We start from the raw sequence: 20,628 nt of genomic DNA on the forward strand, positions 1-20,628 counted from the left end.
CTATTCCAGGATGAAATGTTGATGACTTGTGAAGTTGTTTTCCAGTGAACATTGGGATTTTTCCCTTCCTCTGAAGTCACAGACACGTTTATCTCTGACATCATCCATCCATTTTCTACCTGGTGGTCCCCATAGGGGTCACTGAGGGTGCTGGAGTCTATCCTAACTACCTCAGGGGGAGAGGCGGAGTACACCCTGGACAGGTCACCAGTCTATCGCAGGGCCACACATACAGTAAAGAGAGACAGTCATTCACACAAATCTACGGGCAATGCAAAGTGACCAATCAACCTGACCGCATGTCTTTGGACCGGAAAACACAGAGAGAACCCTTGCGACAACAACAGGAAGGTGAGAACAGGAAAAGGAGAACATGCAAACTCCAAACGCGGACTGCTACCCACTGCACCACTTTTTGCATCTTTTAGTTGTGTTTGTTGTTTTATGTGAAATTTGAGTTTCTTCAGAAACGGTTTGTGGCTTTGTTTGAGTCAACACAACCACCAGAGGGCAGAAAATCCCCTGGTTACTTAGCAACAATCTCAGTTTTGACGTCACTGTTTGCAACAGTTTAATCCCTCCTGTTCACATGTAAAGTCATTATGACTGATCAGTTCCTTAACGGTTAATGAATATTTTTGTGACATCGGAGCTGCAACTGGTGACAAGGAAGGGGAAAAAGCTGAAGGAATAAATAGTGAAAAGAAATACAACACAGGTGGAAAAGTCACAAAAATAAGGATGAGACAAAACTGGAAGTAACATTAATTATGTTATTAATACAAACTGTACTTCATTTTTGCAATTACTTTAACAAACATACACAAAGTCATAGTAACATGCAAATATTTTATTGACATAAATAAAACACAATTAAGACTATTCAGTTGCTTATGGATAATTAAAATGGAATACGACCAAATACAACATGCCTTCAGCATAGTGAAGCACCATAGTACCAAGAGTTTTTCATACAACTAAATAGATAGATGATGAAGGATGAATAATAAAAAAAACAAGTGAAACAATAGCTCTGCTAGCCTTTTCAGCCCCATGCCTTTTTTCTGAGGGTTTTCTGGAAAATGGCATAGCTACAGTCAAATGAATTTATCTCTGCAATCACAAAGTCTATTCAACTTCATATAGTGCCCTAATGTAGGGGACACTGTGCTGTGATTTAAGGTATTTTATTAGTGTTAGTGTTACTGATGCAATGCTTATGAATAACAAAAAAGTCGTATTTTTCAGTTCTGTCTGAAGAAAAATGCACTTTCACTAACGTACATGATATCTACAAATAGGTCTATGATATGTTAACAGTTAACCTGACATTCATGTTTGTATGAGATGCCACTGTTTCCCTTCTTTAGGAAGATTTTCCCATCAGGCTGTTTTCTCCACTTCAGGGAAGCTCCACTCAGTCCTTGTTTCATAAATTTCATCTGGAGCTGTGAAACACAGAAGGTACAGAAAGTATGCAACTATACATAACTACATGAATACACATGTACCTGTAAATAATAAAAGACAAACATTTATTAGTCTTACAAAAGTCTTACTTAAAGTAAATTTAATTCTGTAACACTGTACTATGACCTATGAAGTATGATGAAGTATGACCTGAATCATCTCTAAGCCTGTACCAGTAATTAGACAATACAATGTAAAGTGATCGGATGTGCTACTTTGCATGTTTCTGTTTGAATGTTCTTTCAATGCAGACATCTCTGATGCAAAATTCATAACACACCCATATTTGGTCACTGTGATGTTCTCTCCTCTGCAGAGGTCTGAGAAAAAGAAAACTGCGGAAAAAAAGTAATAAATCAGTAACTGATTTACCTGTGACAGAATGTTTGCTTCCAGAGCAAAGTCATTGACATCTGTAGAGGAGCTCACCCTCAGCTTAAGCACTTAGGAAAAAACAAAGCCAAAAAACATTAAGTTTGCTTCGGTTTTAGTTTTCTGATCTCTAAACTTTAGCAAAGTACCTTTTATAGTGTCCTCTGGAACTTGCTCCGTGTAGCAGACAAATGGTAGCAACTTAGTAGACAGAAAGCTCCATATTCCAGACCTCTGCAAATCTGCAGCACCTCGCAGCACACCCATGCTATCAAATAATTGTGGTAACTCGTTCCAGTAATTGAACGAGACGGGGCTTAAATCGGACCAGAAGAAATGTTTAAAGCCAATCCACCCGAACCACACTTGTTGTCCACTTGGGACCAAGGCATTTACATTAGTGAACCAAACATTAACTGATGAGGCAAATGGTGACGTTAGGTCTGTAAGGTTTCCTTTACAGTAGCTCCAAGCGTTCAAATAATCCATTGGCACATTAACAAAAGTCTTCTGGGTCCCTGCAGTTAGTGTGAAAATAAGGTTAAGTTAATCAAAACCTTTCACTTCACACTCTTGGAACTTTGTAAAATAACAAACAGATATAACATGAAAGAGTGGCTCTATATTCAAAAATCCTGTCCTTACCATTATCACAGATAAATGGATGCTCTGCTGTGCAGTTTTCATACCAGAATGCATTCGAACTGATGTACCCACACCAGGTCCCCTGTATGAATGTCTCGCTTCCTTGTGGCGTCCTCCAGTTTAAATATTGAGCTGAGTATGCATATGTCCAATTACCATAAAGCTTGATATAAATTCCAATCCAAGCCTTAGAATTGTAACCAGCAGACGAAACTGTGCTGATAAACTGATTTACTTCTGTAATGTTGTTAATTGTGGCCAGGTCTATGTAATTGGTTTTGCAGTAGGTCTGAGCTTGATTCCAAGTTGAATTGATATTGATGAAGTGATACTTATGGATGAAGCATGTAGAGAAAATGAGACACCCTGAAAGCACAACATCAATGATCAGGATGCTTTGGTATGAAGACAATCAGACGTTATTAAACATTTCACTAACCTGAGAGACACAGGACACCAAATAACAGCCCGCTGGTCTTCATGCTGCTCTGGCAGATGCTGACATTAAACTATACGTATCGTCTTTAGGCTGATCTACTGTTCTCTTAAAAAGCTGTTATAAAGAGTGACTTTATGAAAATGTTTGTCCCCAGTCAACATCCAGATTTGCCACTTTAAGCTCTGAGTCACCCTGCTTAAACAAATGTAAGATCCGTCACACAGACACTCCTTGATGACAAATGTCTCCTCCAACACAGATGTTTGGACATCAAGATTTCCTCCACTCACACACATAATAAAGATAAACAGAATTTAGTATTTTTTATGTTTCAAAAATGTTATTCCTAAAATATACTGTATCTTAAAATATGTGGGAACAACAAATTAATGTGATATGACATATATAGACATATTTTAAGTACACTTTGTGTGACTTAAAGTTTGAAATTGAAAAGTTAGAAGCCCCAAGTCAAGACTTTATGTACTAAGAGAAGGCTTCTCTCAATATTTATTTGCTAACATTCACTATCAATGTGGAGCTGTGAAAATTGTATACTATTTTATCATTAACCTCTGTAATTCTATTAAAGGATAACACTCCTAATGCAGTAAGTAATCAAAGTGTTTTGATTAGGTTTCCAAACATTAAAATGCAGAATTAGAGTGAGATAAGATCTCAAGAGCAGCCACCCACCCAAGTGTAACACGTTAGCATCCTTATCATCCAATGGCAGCAGCAAATCAGTTAACTAAAAAAGGTTGTTTCTGAGTAAAGGCAGGTAAAGAATCTAGTAAAGTTGTAGGTTCTTCATGGCTTCCCGCACAGAGAAGGTTTCAGCAAATGTCATTATACACATCAGGTTCTGACTTGTTACAGGCACTGAATGTGTGGACTCCAATAGACAGGCTGTCATCATGTACAGTGAATTTTACTGTGTGACATCTGATGCAGTAGTTTCCCCCTCAGATAAACACGTTTACTGCGTCCTTGACCTGCATTTCATTCCACATTGTGTCTCTGCTGATTTGCTTATCAAATCTCTACTTAGAAGGATTGAAGCTGGACAGAGATGCAAATTTTGTTAGTTAGTTACAGATTAAGTATACTTACTGTATGTAAATCTGTATCCCTATGATTTTACTCTTTTAATACTTCTTGGGACTAAGTTTGCCCACTTTCCAGTAAAAAGTTCACTTGAAGTATATTTTAAATGTAAATGTATGAATAGTAAACTTTAGGCATAGAATTAGTCATGTTTTATACTACTACTACTATTTACTGAAATAAAATTCACTCTAAAGAAACTTTATTTAGCATGTACTAATTATGTACTTCTAGACTACTAACTGTACTGAACAACTAAACTATTAGTGTACTTAATACAGGCTACTATTAGTACACCTGTAGTTTATAGTGTAGCAGGGGGAGCAAGTATGAAGTAACTGTTTGAACCTGGAATTTTCTGCTTCCCAAGCCGTGCTCTCCTTATGAGGCACCTTATTCTTCTTGCGCATTTATAGACCTGAACGGACATGAGGATTGAACATTATCAACACAGTGGTCTGACCACATGAGCTAACCAACCCCTAAATACTTTAGGTACTATTAGTACACTTTAAAAGTGCACGTACCAATTATGTACAAAATCTCTGACTTTGTGCAAACTCAGGTTCACTTACACTATGCATGCTTGCATTATGGATTTGCCATGATAGTATTCCGGGCTTACACATTCAGGTAACACATAACTTATTCATCTAACACATTTATACTTTTCTGTATACTTGTCAGATTAAGTCAAGTATACTTGAGTATAATTACAAATATAGACAAAAAACATTTAACCTCTTTTTATACTTGTACGTATAAACCAAGAATACTTGATCACGTGATTATACTTTGGTTGGATATTTCTTAGTATACATAAAAGTGAACTTAAAGCAATACTTCACGGATTTTCAGTGGGGGTTGACCAAATGATGTTGGGTAGTATTTAAGAATGAAGAAACACTCCGTACCCTCCATATTATCTATGCAGGAACATCATCATTTATTCCTCTGCAAAAAGCCTCTGAAAAAGGACAGAGGCTTTTTTGCCTTGGGCTCACAACCAGTGTTTCCTGGTTTCCTCTGTACCTGCCCATGCAACGGTCGAGCAGAGAGGGGGCGGGGCCAGCCTCTGTTTTTCCTCGCATACCTGTACAGCACTAATATTCAGTGGCCAGAGGTCCTGCTGCAGATTATTTAGAAGACAGCAAGTACTTTAGCACGCAAAGTCTGATATTTGTGCTTAGTTGTATGAGTCAGAGTTCAGTGCAGACGAGTTATGCCATATGCAGGAGAACGAGTTTGGCCCTGCATCCTGTAACAGCCAGATGCAAGAAAGAAGCACAACTGAATCTAACAGACAAACATTCAGACATTGCTTTACATTTTTAACAAAAAGTTATATTTAAACAGTGTGTTTGAAAAAATACATTGTTTGTAAGTCGTTTAGCAGCTTTTTTTATTTTGAATCAAAGCAGACAGTTGTTAGAAAGCCAGAGATTCTTCATTTAGCCCAAACCCTCTTCTTTTCATCATCTGCTGTTAGTGGCTGACAAAACAAGATGGTTGTCGCTTCCAAGAGTATCTGTGATGATACAGGACCGGCAAATATTACCTACAAAAGGAAGAAATGAATTATTTTATCAGTATTAGAGTTACCCAGCCCTGGTAGCCAATGAGAATGAGCCAAACACAGACAGTGGCGTATTTTAGTTTATGTGTGTGTTTGGTGTATGTGAAAGACATTTATACAACATTAAAGCCAAGACTCTATTGATTAATTTGATGTCTATTTAGTGCATTTTATTTTACGGAGACGTGGCTGTGCGACCTCATACCGGACGCTGCGCTACAGCTCCGGGGATTCCAACTGCACTGAGCGGACAGACGCGCTGAGGTTTTACATCAACAGCGGCTGTTGCACCGATGTTTCAGAAGTTTCTCAACTTTGTTCTTCGAACTTCCCCAGAGACCTTCACCATCAACTGCAAGTCGATCTACTCCCCCGCGAGTTCTCCTCATTCTTCCTCGTTCCCCGTTTACATCCGACCACAGGACTGAGGAGATTCTGAGCGTAGAACGGACAAACCCAGACGCTGTAGTCATCGTCCTGGGAGACTTTAATAAAACCAACCTCTCATCTGACCTCCCCAATACAAACGGTTCATCAAATGTCCGACCAGAGAGAGAAAAGGGCTGGACCACTGCTACACCACCATCAGCGGTGCTTATCGTGCCGTCCCCCGCGCTGCACTGGGTCTGTCCGACCACATCATGGTGCATCTGAATCCAGGCTACAGGCAGAAATTAAAACTACAAGCCGGTTGTGAGGACCTATAAGATGCAGATCAGCTTGGACAAGTACACACTGATGTCCTACATCACCTTCTGTGATGACAGCGTCATTCCAACACGCACCAGGGTGAGCTCCAACAATGACAAACCCTGGTTCACAGCTGAGGTCAGAGAAAGAAGCTGCATTCAGAGGTGGGGACAGAGACAAATACAAAGAGGCCACGCACGGATTTAGCAAAGAGGTGAGTAAAGCTAAATCAGCCCATGGTGAGAGAATGGAACAGCAGTTCTCACACCATGACTCTGCTTCTGTCTGGAAAGGGCTCAAGACAATCATAAACTACAAGCCCAGAGGCCTCTACTGTCTGAACGACCTGCGTCTGGCCAATGACCTCAATACATTCTACTGCGGCATTGAGCAGGCAGCAGACAGTCCTAACACCTTCCCCCCTCAGCCATTGTGCAGAAACAAACCTTCCCCCCACACCCCCACCAGATCCATCCACACAGCTTCACACCTCAGCATCCCCTACCCCCCTCACACCCCTCTCCATCAAAGAGGACATCTCATCTGGACACCAGTCTGTCAAACTGAAGTTTGCTGACGACACCACCGTCATGAGTCAGCCTACAGGAGTGAGATAGACAATCTGGTATCACGGTGCAGCGCAACATGCAACAACCTGGAGCTCAATGCTCTAAAGACAGTGGAGATGACAGTGGACTTCAAAAAGGACCCAGCACCCGTCCCCCCTGTGATCCTCTGTGACACTCCGATGACCTCTGTGGAGTCTTTCTGCTTCCTGGGCTCCATCATCAGGCAGGACCTTTAAGTGGGAGCAAAAAATTGCACTATTCAAGTACCATGTCATGTTGCATGTTGTACTGTCTGTACTTTTTTATGCTGAGATGCACCACCTGCCAACACCAAGTCAAATTACTTGTTCTGTATGAGGAATTCTGATTTCTGATTTCTGATTCTGATAATGGGGTTTAAATGAAAAAAAAAAAACAGAACTTGCCCTCTAATGGAGGCTGGAGGACAGAGATTAGTTTAGTTTTAGTTAATGTACTTTATAGTTGTGAACTACTGTTTTGTGAAATAATTCTGATAATTCTACAGGTTTTTCAGTCCACAACAGGTTGTATCCTTAGCTTTTAGTTCGAGGAGGATCAGGGGAATCAAGGAGAAATTGATATTATTTTTTTAGACATATGACAACGAATCAAACACTAGATGGCGCTGCTGTGCTATTAGTACCACGCGTGGGATAAAAGTTTAAACGGATTTAAACAGTTACTGTTCAGGCATACATTTTTAAGTCATCCAGTTTTACCTTATCTGTTTTTGTCTGTTTCGACTCTCACAAGGTGGATTTCCAACTAAAAGACAACTTGCACTTGCAGTATTACAGGAAATACACTGAACAGTAATGAAGGTTCTTTACTTAAATGGTCAGCTAACACAAACTACTGTTGGTAAACAGTGTTGTAGTGTTTGTACTACATCCAAATATATTTGCTGATGATTTTTCTCTTCAAAAGGACACAAATGAAAACAAAAAAACAAAAAGTGAAATTTCAAATATGAAAGTTACAATGTTCAAAAACAGCAGAAGCATAAATGACTCAGAGTTCATCAACCATGCTGCTGCTACTCACATGACTGTCCAGACTATTAACATAATTATATTTTGTAGGAGTTTAAATAGATGTTGTTTTTCAGATTTGAATTAGAATTTTGATTATACAACAATAAAGTTTTAAAAACACATCAGGTCACAGTGACCTTGACCTTCAAGTGGACATTTGACCAAATCTGAAGAATTTCAGTCGGATTCAATGAGAGCTCCTGCATATATGTGCAATCTGCAAACAAAAGTTTCTTGTGAATGTTGCCCACACCTCAATCGACCCCCCTTCACTCACTATAAATAATGGCATGTAGTCAGGTGTAGATTAAATAGTGCAGACTTTATTAGTTTTCTTAAAAGACAGCGACGTCCCCCTGTCACACATCCCCAGACATCTGACAGTCCCTGGCACCGTTGCTCCCTGTGCTGAAGGGTTCGCAAAGCCCTTAGTGGAACACCGCACACACTGTCATGCTAAGGATTAAGGCACCGCAATATAATAATATAATTCACGCGTGATTAAATACACTCCCTGATCGGCCTTTCAGCACGATCAACGGGCCAGTCTACAGATACAGGGGACGGCTAGGGAAATGGCAAACAAACTAAACAAACTAAAATAATAATAGAAAAAATGTGGTTAGTCCACCCTTACAGAATATGCTCCCGCATATGACAACAGGCCATGCAACTTTACTAGCTACTTTAAAACCCCTCTAGTTATAAGTACCTGCCCTGTCAATTATCGTATACACGATCGTTGCGCGTCTCTGCTTTGGACGCCACCCCACTGACTGCGTGGCCGCCCCGCAGCACCAGCGACACTACAACACAAAAACAACAAGACTTCAATTTGATAAAACCATAACACTGCTAGCGCTCAAATCCATAAATCCCTCACCCTGTGCAGCTCTCACTCACGCTCCCACCGACACCAGCGTCCTTTAAGAACCACCAGTACAGGGAACACCTGCAAACTTTTATCCCCTCCCCTCCCAATCAGGGAGGCGCTCACGTCACTCACCAGGTGACGCCTGCTACACATAAATTACTGTACCTGGACCATGCCCGTAGCAACATGAAAATTCATTTGGAGCGCCTACAGCTGACTGCAATCTGTTACGTATCTGTTTGCCCTGTTCAAACCTGGGGAATAAAAACGATTCTGTGGATGACCACGCCCACTTTCATTCAACAGACGGACATGAAAGAGGGAATAACGAAATAAACATCTGGTTAACTTTGTAAGAACGTGGCTGTAGCTCTGCAATGACTTTATGTGCTACAGGTGAAAGGAGTAATAACGAAATAAACGGAATATAAAACGGAAACGCTTTCAAGCGTTTTCTGTTTATATTTTTTATTGCACATTTGTTAAAATTGGTGACGCTTCAGTGCAAACAATATTTGAACTAGTTTTTTTGTAAATAAACAAAGCTTCGCCACATTTGAGAAGGATCTGAAACTGTCTTATTGTATTGTTGATGTCTCTTATTGCTTCCTTCGATGAGACCAACAATGACACTCGTCCTTTCACGTTGTAAATCCAAGCACATAGCGGTGGAACATTGTAGCAGTGGAGTTAGATTTCACTTGTAAATGGACAATAACAAGATGCCCATGATGAGATTTCAGGAAATCTTTTTCACACGTGTAGAATAAACTATACTTATTTTCTATAGCATCTATCGAATTTCAGAACATCGGTTGTAGAAGATGTTTTCATGTATTCTCACCATGAACACAGACAAATGGATGTTATGAAACTACCGTGCTCCGTTGGTTGAAAATTAAAGCCAAAACGATATGGTAGATATGGTTCATTTTTGTTTAGGTTCTGTCAAGCTACAAACTTGTCTTTAATGTAATACGTATTGCCATAAAGGGGCCCAGCCTGCAGACCTATCCAGACTTGGGAGTTGCTACCAGATAAGATGCCGATAACTTTTCATTTCTGTTTCGGTTCATTTCTGTGTTGTTTTCAATAGTTGCCAGGTCTGTGTATGTGGTTCTGCAGTAGTTCTGAGCCTGACTCAAGTTCAAAGGTGTATTAACAAAGCAATACTCGTGGTAAAAACCTGAGGAGATGAACCACCCTGAAAAGATAAAGGGAGTCATTACCACTGACTGGACATATTTGAGTTAATTGTAGTATTTTCTTTAGTGTAATTAAAGATGGTTTTATATATTATGAACATATATGTGTATATATGCGGTACATTCTACGTTGCGTGAGGAGGGTCCGTTACTTTTTTTCTTTCACTGTCAGTCTGACATGAATGTCCTCTCAGCTGGAGCCTGACCACGGGCCACAATGTCTGCCCGTGGTTCTATTTGTTGTTATTGTTACGACCAATGTGTGGGAGAGAATATCTCCAAGCAGATGTAGTTTAAACTGGTTTCTTTTTCTCTGTTGTTTTTTCTCTGCTGAAGAGTGTTATGAGCATGCGGACATGACTAAGATTAGAACGGCACGCTTCCTCTTTCCATCTAATGTATGATTGTTTCACAGCCTCTGATACTTCAGAGAGTAGTTCCTTCATGATGAGCTTGCATAATTAACTTTTGTAGGAAGAGAGCCCCATGACTCCCTCCGTGGGATGGTGAACTCCCCCATGCGTATTGTATGCGGTGGTGAGACAATGAACAAAGTCATCCATGGATTAATCCGGTTTTCGTCTGCATGTGATAATTTTAGTCATATACACTGTATATGGACTGAAATGCAGAATTGTTATCTTTTCGACCGGTTACGTTTCTATTTTAATTTTGACTTCCTCCTAGTTCCTTTTGATATTTTAATACTTCTCTGCATTCTGCCTCTTTAATTCAGTAGTCAAGATATTTTTGTTTAATTCAATGTACTGTAAGATTTTTCTTTTTAAAGTTCTACTTTTTCAAATCCGTTTTTCTTTTTTCTGTAATATCTCTTTTAATGGTTGTACATCTTTTACACTGACTGATCCAACTGTTGGGAATCCATAACCTGCTTTCTACTCATGAGACAAACTTATTGCCATATTGTTGTGTCATTAGTTGGCTGCTGTCTGGTGGTGAACACCCATTTTTCTTCTTGTCCTCCACTCTCAGTGTGGATATCAATCAGGTATCTGTAATATTTCCTCATTCACCCAGGGGGATCTGTAACTCAGTTCCACAAGTCAACCCTTAGCAAACCACAGCAGATGTTTTAACCTAATTAAGAATTTTTTTTCTTCGAGCAAATATATGTCATTTGAGTTTGATGGATGCCATTAATTGTCTGTAGAGGTTTGGACACAGGACTATTGTTGACCATCTAGATGACTTGTAGTATAATCCTTTTTGGGATGCCAAGAAATTTGGTGGAAATTTTCCAGTGAAGCTGAAGAGAGTGTTGTCTTTTGTGTAATTTATTTTAATAACAAAAAAAAGATAATGGCAAATGAAAAACCAGGAGGTCAGAACATACACCAAAAAGGTATAATGCAAAGTTTACACAATTGACAACTTTATTATTCTTTTGTCTCTTTCTCTGGCAGAGTGGAGTGTCTCTCTAGTGCAATCAAATTGCAGGTATCACTCGCTCTGTCGCTATCAGAGTAAAGGGGCCATAAATGTCTACAGACAAAGAAAGACTCCTTTGCCTTGGATTTGGGAGTTAGATAGTAGCCAGATTTAAAGTCAGATATTTACATATGTACACGAATACTAAACATATTTATATAGATACAAATGTGTTTGAGCTCACCTTGATTATACCACGTTTCTTTTTTTAACACATCTTTATAGGTCATATAAAAAAAAAGCAATTTAATAAGGTTCATTATCTCTTATCAGGCCAAAATCTACGCTTGGATTGATCCGCCCCAAGCCTAATGTAAACTTTCAGATTTTCCTTTTTCACTCAAACTCAATGAACAGTCTTAACATATTCCTAGGTAAATATTGATCAGTAATTTACTGAGCACAAGAAACATTTATAGAGACAGATTCCACTGTGAGCCATGCAAAATGAGCTGTCAGCAAAACTGCTCTACTGTATGGTGCATGAATTTTTTAACATTTAATTTACCTCTACTCTCAGAATTTCGCTGATCTACTTATGTGTCGATACCCTGGGCCAGATTATTTGCAGCCTTTGAGTAAGACAGTCAATTAGCTTTAAACAATAATTACTGTGCCTAAGTGACCGAAACTATCCACTGAGGGACACCATATAAATTGTCGATAATTTCTCCTCCACTTAGAGGAGTAAGTCACCATCCAATGTTTTCATTTTTCCACTTAAACAATGTCTACCTAACATTTTTAATAACAGAAACAACACAAACAAGCACAAAGCATTTAGTTATATACAGCCACGCAATCTCTACGTCAGCTAGACATCTGGTTCCGTTCTAACTTTTGGAGTAGACCACGTACTGTCCAATATGAGCAATTCATAATAACTCTTTACTCAAAGGTTTCCTGGAGTCCATCTTAAATATTTTTGTCAACAATTTTGCCAAAATACAACAATTATAGGACATTCACCTAGACCTGTTAACATTACTCGCAGCAGACACAGAAAGACACAAAAGAAGCCTGTTGCTATTAGGCTCTAATATAATTATATATATAAAAAACACCACTTCAAAATTACACTACAGAAATTATATACACTTTTCAATCTAATATGGAGATTCAAATGACTTCTATTACAAAAGAGAAGGCATGTGGTAATTAATGTCTCATGTAGTTCTGATATATATGATCAATTAAGCATCGTCACATGGTGAATTGCTTTTAATACTTTTTAATAAAACTCAGTAAGATGCATGTCAATACCATTTAACTTCAAATAGTCATGAATTAATCTGGACACCAAAAAGTAAATAAAGAGACTAACACTTTTTAGCTTTAAGATGTAATACTCCATAGCACAGAAAAGACATGAATCTTTTGCACCAAAAGGATGGCAGTTTTGGCACTATTCACATAAATTAGACTTCTCTCCAGTGTGAACATGTTGGTGTAACAATAAACTTTTTTTGTGAGAGAAAGCTTTTCCACACTGTTCACATGAGTGACGTTTCTCTCCAGTGTGAAAGCGTTGATGTTGATGAAAAGCACTGTTTTGAGAGAAAGCTTTTCCACACAGTTCACATGAATAAGGTTTTTCTCCGGTGTGGATACGGTGGTGTGTCCGTAAAGAACTGAGCCGAGAGAACGCTTTTCCACATTGTTCACATGAATGAGGTTTCTCTCCTGTGTGAGTACGTTGGTGTGACCGTAATTGACTGAGCAGAGAAAACACTTTTCCACATTGTTGACATGAGTGAGGTTTCTCTCTAGTATGAACATGTTGGTGTTTCAGTAAAGTGCTGTTTTGAGAGAAAGCTTTTCCACAGAGTTCACATAAGTGAGGTTTCTCTCCTGTGTGAATACGTTGGTGTCTCTGTAAATTACTGAGCCGAGAGAATGCTTTCCCACACTGTTCACATGAGTGAAGTTTTCCTCCAGTGTGAACATGTTGGTGTGGCTGTAAACTGTTGCTATGAGAGGAAGCTTTCCCACACTGTTCACATGAGTGACATTTCTCTCGACTGTGAAGATGTTGGTGTGTCAGTAAAAGGCTGTGGTGAGAAAAAGCTTTTCCACACTGTTCACATGAGTAAGGATTGTCTTTTGTGTGAGGTTTCTCTCTTGTGTGAATACGTTGATGTGTCCGTAAATGAGTGAGCTGGGAAATGATCTTCCGCACTGTTGACATGAATAAGGTTTCTCTCCAGTGTGAATATGTTTGTGTGTCAGTAAACTACTACTGTTAGAAAATGCTTTTTCACAGTGTTCACATGAATAAGGCTTCTCTCCAGTGTGCATACGTTGGTGTTTCAGTAAATGCCAGCGTTGAGAGAAAGCTTTTCCACACTGTTCACATGAATAAGGTTTCTCTCCAGTGTGAATACGTTTGTGTGTCAATAAACTACTTCTGTTAGAAAATGCTTTTCCACACTGTTCACTTGAGTGAAGCTTCTCTCCAGTGTGAAGATGTTTGTGTGCCAGTAAACCTCTTTTGTAAGAGAATGATTTTCCACACTGTTCACATGAGTGACGTTTCTTTAAAGCCTGAACACAACGGTGAATTTTCAAATCCTTTGACTTGTGGAATGCTGCACCACATTTGGTGCAGGAGTACGGTCTTTTTCGAGTAGAAATTTGATGATGGGTCCTTAAGTTACTCTTCATATAGCAAGTTTTGCCACCCTGGTCAGAGCTGTATGGTTTCTCTTCAGGGTGACCTTCTGATGATTCTTTAGGTCTGATAGTCTGGTGAAGGCCTGGCTACATTTCTGACAAAGATAAATCCTTGAAGCTTTTCTTCCTTTGTGTTCCTAAAGTGACAGATACAGAAAGAGAGAAAGTTAGGAGACTGTTCAATAGACAGCATTATTACCAGTAAGGTTACAGTCCTGTAAGTCCTGGCATTTTGTGCAAATGGCAACATTTGCACTGATTTTCAGCATTTTGTGAAAATCACCCTACCTATTACATCCTGGGACTATCTAGTTTTTGGTATAGCCATATTAAAATAAGCACATTTCTGCAACCACAAGGACTATCAAAATGCATTTAATGGCACATTTTAACATCAAGGCCAACAATGCACATCTCAAACAGCAGAATCTGGGCTACAAAACTATTTAAGTGTCGTTTTTACTAAACACACTGACGAACCAATGCCATTTTTTGTTATTCCTACATCCTGGGAAGATACCTAGTCACTCTGTGACTTTGTAGCCCTCCCACAGATCTTGTCTGAATTTATTTATTGGTCTGCCATCTTGTTAAGTTTTCTATTGCACCAAGACCATAAACGTGTTGGGAGACTCTCACTGGCAGACAGTGCTGTAAATCCCAGGTTGGTGTTTTTGGGTCAATTGCATAACTTCTAATGAGAAAAATGGCACCTCATTGACCAAAGTCAGTTGTTGCTAGGCAGAGATATAGCTGAACAGACACCCCCACCCCCTGCCTTCTGGTGGACATATGTAAAAGATTTGACACACTGGTGATTAGCTGTAAACTGCTCATATTTAGTCAGAAAAGTATACATAATCATTATTTGGATATATTGGTCACTTTTATTGCTATTTTAGTTTCTATAGTATTGGACAAACATTAGACATCCACACTAGTCAACTCAGAACCTCATCTGGCTGTTTGCATTCAAATTGTTATATGTGTGTTTTTATAAAGTGAAGCAGGACAATGTTCACTAATAAAAGACATTCATCCTGAAAGTGCATTTTCTTTGGATAGAACTAAAAAGTGTTACTTTTATTAGTTATAGGCATTGCATATGTAACACAACAAATTTGTACACCTCATCACAGCACACAAGTGTCCCCTATATGTTCCCTACATTATTACAAATTTTATTTCAAATAGACAGTGGTTGCAGAGATAAATTCATCTGAATGTAGCTATTCCATTTTCCAGAAGACCCCCAGAAAAAACGTATTGGTTACAAAACGTTTTAACGGGTTCATAGTAGGTAATCCCGTCAGAAACAGGAACATGATATACTTTGCTGAACCTGCACCCTATATCAGACATAGAAACAGGAAGGGGTTGGGGCCAGCTGACTTTTTCTGGGACAACTGAAAGGCCAAAAAAAGGCAAGCAGTCTTAGGGTTGGACAGTTCATGATGCTTTACACATATGCTTGTACAAACCAATCAAGTGTTTTCTCCTTATATGGAAATTTCTTGTCTGCAGTATGATTTTCATGTGTCAAATTTCAATGCAAGTAAAAAGGTTTTTGGCTTATTGTGCTTTTGTTTTTCCCATCTCTTTGCATGTGAACAATGTTGTGGCTAGTTTAGACCCACAACCCAACCACCATTTTATATCATACCCTTCATCTTGTCGTATGAGGTTAAAATTGATAATTTAATAGTTTTTCCCCAAAACCATGTTTGCTGACACAGTGGTTGCACTCAAAAGGTAGTCAGTGAATCACAGGAGGTTTGCTCCATGGTATAACTCCATGATTTGATGATTAGATTTGCAGCCTTAAGCACAGGACCCGAAACCTAGAAAGGCAGTGGCATTCCAACAAAATAAATGTAAACTGCATAGCATGGAAGGAAAGTCTAATAATATATAAAAAAACACTTTGTGCTGCTAGAAAGACGTATTATTCATCCTTAATTGAGGACAACAAAAACAACCCCAGGTTCCTTTTCAGCACTGTGGCTAGGCTGACTAAGGCATAGGTGTGTTGAACCTACTACCCCCTTAAATCTCTGCAGCAACGCAGCAACTACTTTACTAATAAAAATATCACCATTAGAGATCAAGAGATCAGCGTTTTCTTCCAAATGGCAGAAATCACTATCCATCCATCAAGTTTAAATTGACCAAGTCCTGTGTCTTAGCTAGAGAGCTTTACCCCCGTAACTTATATGGAGTTAATTTCAATAATTAACTCTTCCAAGTCGTCCACTTGTCTTTTAGACCCAATGCCAAGATCTACCTTTAATCAGCTTGTCCATATTAAATCAAATCAACCAATCTTTACTAATAGACTATGTAACAGGCCTTTAAAAAGGTCGCTTTGGTCAAACCTTTAATGGAAAAAAAAAACCTACTCTGGACTCTGGAGAACTAGGCAACATTTTGAATTCATGAAAAAACTTATAGCTAAACAATTATTTGACCGCCTGAGTAAAAAAAATCTGTACAAAGATTTTTTGTTAGGATTTAGAAAATATCATAGCACAGAAACAGCTCTGCTTAGAGACATTGATGATCTTAGCTTCAGACAATGGTCTGCTCTCTAATAGAATGTTGTGATCAATTGTAAAGACAGATTAGAATATATCAGCAGAATTAAGGGAACAGCACTGGGACGGTTTAAATCCTATTTGTTGAACAGATTCCAGTTTGTTCATGTTAATGACAAATTCTCCACATGCAAAGATTAGCTATGGAGTACCACAGGGTTCTGTGCTTGGTTTAATTCTGTTCAGCCTATACATGTCTCTTCTAGGTAAGATTATTAGGAAGCATTCTATAAATTTTCATTGTTATACAGTTAATACTTAGCTATATATGTCTTTGGAACCAAATGAACCAGAACAACTAGTCAAAATTCAAAGTTTGATATCCTAAAACTTCTTTCAAAAATAAAACTAACTACTACAAAATTAGACGTAGAATGGGAGGCAGAGCTTTTAGCTACCAAGCCTCTCCTGTGGAACCAGATCCCTGTTCAGGTTCCAGAAGCTGACAGACTCTCCACCTTTAAGATCAGGTTTAAAACCATACTTTTTGATAAAGCTTATAGTTAGAGATGGCACTGGCAATGATGGTTAGTCACAGGAACCATCTCTTAGTTAAGCTGTAATAGACATAGACTGCTGGGGGACTTCATTTATACACTGAGCTCCTGTTTCCTTCCTTCCTTGCTTGAGTGTCCCACTAACCATGTAGTGGGACACTCAACACCTTGTAAAAGCAAAGCCTGCCATCACAATATGGCATACAGCCTAATACATGCTGCTTGTTGAACTGCTGGATTAAAAAAAAAAAACTATTCACAATATACCAGCTGAACACAGAAATATTGCTATTTTGAGCTAAAGATCTAGAAAAGGGGCTTTTATTTTTAAAGGATTCGGAGGTGGTGTGTATGCTTAATAGCTAAACTGTAAAACAGCCGCAATAACCAGTCGCAATTACCCATTCAAAAGCAAAAATTGTGCTATTAAAGCAAAAAATTTGGATTGGTTCTTTTATTTTTAACGGATTCAGAGGAAGCGTATGATTAATTACTAAACAATCAAACAGTGTAATGAGCTAATCAGTAATATGCACAGAGCAGCTACAATGGGCATCAGGAGATTGACACCGAGCATCAGGAGATTGACCCTTCAGTCAAAAGGTGCTTCTTACAGCAAAACTATAATACTATAATAAAAATCTGTGGGACCAGCGTGGTCAGGGTCCTGCTGCTCCTCCAAGTGGACCGGTCCTGCTCGGTTAAACTCGGGTCCTGTTGTTCCTCTTTTATGTCGCTGATGGACCGGTCCTGCTCGGTTAAATTCAGGAACTGCTCGTTTAAACTCTGGTCCTGCGGCTCCTCCTTTATTCCGCTGATAGAGCGGTTCTGCTCGGTTAAACTCGGGTCCTGCTGTTCTGGATCACTCTTGTTCTGGTATTGATAAACGTCCACGTCCTCTTCTTTCATTTCCAGTTTGTACTGATCCATTTCGATCTTGGTCGCCAGGATCCAGCAGCTCTTTGCTTTCAAGATGGCGGAACAAAGACACCAGCTCTCACACATTTCCGCCTAGTCTTCTTCTTCTTTGGGGTTTCACGGCAGCCGGCGTCCAAAGTTGTTGCATTGCTGCCATCTACAGGAAATCTCAAATCCTCTTAATCAGACCTGACGCTCTCAGAAACGTAAAAACAGACCGCCTATCATCGCCTCTGCTCGTCAGCATGCCACATTCCTCTCTTAGTGAAATCCGCCCTCATTACTTCTCTTTCACAGCTGTATATTCTACATCGCATCATCACACGTTCTACTGTTTCCGACTGCGGACACTCCGTGCACAGCCCGTCATCATGGTCCCCCAGTATATGTAGTGGACTGTTTATGTTGCTGTGTCCTATTCTCATCCTGGTAAAAGCCATTTACTCTCGTCTTTTCCTGTCCCACTTTCTTCTACAACCTAAACAAATGCCTGTGCTTTGCCTCCTGGTAGAGATGTCCAACCCGAGACCTCCTATTCGACACAGCGTCGATCTCACCGCGGTGAACAACGTTGGATATTCAACAGACATTCAACCTACGGACAAGCGGCCCGTGTTTGAACAAGCGATCCGCGTTCTCTACACAGCCACCGCTCCACACATGAAGACGTTGATTTAGGGACCGTCGGTAAATTTGAAATTAATAATTCAATAGCGTTCAAACCATGTGACCTAATCATTAAAAAACGTGTGTCTGCATCTCCTTCACAAGACACAAACATTTTTATGGAGATATAATCATGCTGCATGTTTTTTAATAATACTTTAGTGTTAATATTATGGTAATATTTCAATACCATCCATGTGACCTGGTTTAAAACCTACTCCAAAATGTGTGTCTATATCTCCTTATTGGGGCACAGCCATTTGTATGAGGTTATAGTGATGTTGCATTACTTTCAATAATATTTTAGGGCCATGATCATACAGCTTTTCACAAGAAAATTGGACTTCAATTTCTCCGTAAGGTCTCAATTTTCATTCCATAAAACCCTGTAGATCGTCCACATTGCCCCTGTCAATGTGTAGTTTTCACTCTTAATCAGTAAAAGGCCTGTTTTACGGGTGTCTCGCAAGCAAGGCTGCTCATCCACACCTCTGTGTGGAAACGCATACCTTTTTTGTACTTTTTTTTAAATTGGCTTTTTTGTCTGATGCAAGATGTGTCTCATTGGTAATGTCGCATTTGCTTCAATTTATTGATTCATGTAATTTACAAGGCGACTAGCAGTTGCCAATGTTAAGGCTTATGCTAAATGACCCATGCAGCTTGAATATTCATAACACGACTTACCTGGAAAACTCTCGTTAATAGAAAACAATGCATTAGCTTACATTATACAAATAAACGTTTGAGAGCTTAGCTGCAATAATATAAATACATTTTACACTGTTTTTATCTTGCTTGTGCTGCGGATCTGACATAATTTTATTAAAAAAATGTGCATTAACATTCAGAGCAATCACTGCATTGCATACCTAGGAACAAATAAAGAATTGGTTAAAATTAACCAATGTACGTTGTACGTGTGGGTGTGTGTGTGCGTCTATGTCTGTGTGAGTGTGTATGCGTGTGGTGTGGTTGGAGTGTGGGTGGGTCCGGTTTTCCGCCCGGGGTACATGCATCCGCTGCCTGGGTGGTCTCTTCTGCTGACCTCCACCGATTGCTGGCCTTATGCTGCGGGCCTGATGTGGTGCCAGGGGATGTGGTCGGGACAGTGGTGTCCGCTCGTGTAGGGGTGGTGGACTGGGGGTGGGCCCCACTCTGGGTGTGGGGGCATCTCCTAGCGGGCTCCCTACGGACCATGGGTCCTCGAGCTCCATTCTCTCAGTCCGGCCCTCCGACTGGGGGGAGTGTTTGCCCCTGGTTCTGATGGGGCAGACAGCGTTGACCCACGGTGACCCGGGGTCACTCTGACCTCGGGTGCTGTCTCTGTGGCTGCTCATCACTTAGACAGACTGACTAACACAAGTCAGTGGTTCTGCTTCAGTGTGTTTTTATTTCTTTCTAGTTTCAGGGTCCTTTTCCACAGTTCCACCTGTTTGTTTAACATAGTGATGGATTATTTCAGAGTTTAGAAATTGAACACATGAAGCTGTGGTTCCTCTGTCATGATGTTTGTCTTCATTAGTTATGAAACCAGTTCAGTCAGGTCCACATTCCCGTCAGTCGGTGTCAGTTCATCCCCAACAGTTCAAAGCCAAAAATCCAGATAATGTTTGTTCTACTGAAGTGAACATTTCACATCAAACATCACGTTTGACCAAAGTGACACAGAGTAAAACTTGAAACCAGGAAGCAGCTCAGTCTAAAGGTCGTGATCTCAGAGAATCAGTACCAGTGTTCCCAGCATCAGTGACCCAGCTCAGGCACCTCCTACTCCACTGACTGGACTCTTTAATCTGTGAGGAGAACCAGGACTCAGAGTTTCTGCT

General features: G+C 39.7%; 3 protein-coding genes across 4 annotated transcripts in view; 1 reads left to right on the plus strand and 2 right to left on the minus strand.

Annotated features, from left to right (window-relative positions):
* LOC114851364 (protein NLRC3-like) overlaps window positions 1-20,628 on the plus strand; it is a 94,826-nt gene that overhangs the window by 47,284 nt on the left and 26,914 nt on the right. The gene's annotated exons all lie outside the window — the stretch shown is intronic.
* LOC129603095 (secretory phospholipase A2 receptor-like) lies at window positions 607-3,119 on the minus strand. Of its 2 annotated transcripts, XM_055502839.1 has the most exons (5): window positions 2,927-3,119; window positions 2,488-2,853; window positions 1,992-2,360; window positions 1,843-1,913; window positions 607-1,448 (listed from the first exon to the last, which is right to left on the minus strand). In XM_055502839.1, exons 1-5 carry the CDS (start codon window positions 2,967-2,969, stop codon window positions 1,314-1,316), a joined length of 984 nt encoding a protein of 327 aa, XP_055358814.1. In that variant the 5' UTR covers window positions 2,970-3,119; the 3' UTR covers window positions 607-1,313. The 2 variants fall into 2 exon arrangements, with proteins under 2 accessions (XP_055358814.1, XP_055358813.1); XM_055502838.1 differs by having other exon boundaries at window positions 1,156-1,913; window positions 2,927-3,071.
* Window positions 12,182-13,787, minus strand: LOC114851376 (zinc finger protein 98-like). The gene has a single exon (XM_029143165.3). It carries the CDS (start codon window positions 13,637-13,639, stop codon window positions 12,857-12,859), a length of 783 nt encoding a protein of 260 aa, XP_028998998.1. The 5' UTR covers window positions 13,640-13,787; the 3' UTR covers window positions 12,182-12,856.

This window comes from Betta splendens, chromosome 2 (genome assembly GCF_900634795.4).
Source record: "Betta splendens chromosome 2, fBetSpl5.4, whole genome shotgun sequence".
Classification (NCBI taxonomy): Eukaryota; Metazoa; Chordata; class Actinopteri; order Anabantiformes; family Osphronemidae; genus Betta; species Betta splendens.

What these genes read in the sequence shown, in the direction of transcription:
- LOC129603095 (XM_055502838.1), bottom strand. Translation starts at nt 2,969, where the DNA reads ATGAAGACCAGCGGGCTGTTATTTGGTGTCCTGTGTCTCTCAG. An exon ending in TGGTGTCCTGTGTCTCTCAG is followed by an intron (nt 2,854 to 2,926) that starts GTTAGTGAAATG and finishes TTGTGCTTTCAG; the next exon opens with GGTGTCTCATTTTCTCTACA. An exon ending in TCCATTTATCTGTGATAATG is followed by an intron (nt 2,361 to 2,487) that starts GTAAGGACAGGA and finishes CACTAACTGCAG; the next exon opens with GGACCCAGAAGACTTTTGTT.
- LOC114851376 (XM_029143165.3), bottom strand. Translation starts at nt 13,639, where the DNA reads ATGTCAACAGTGCGGAAGATCATTTCCCAGCTCACTCATTTACGGACA.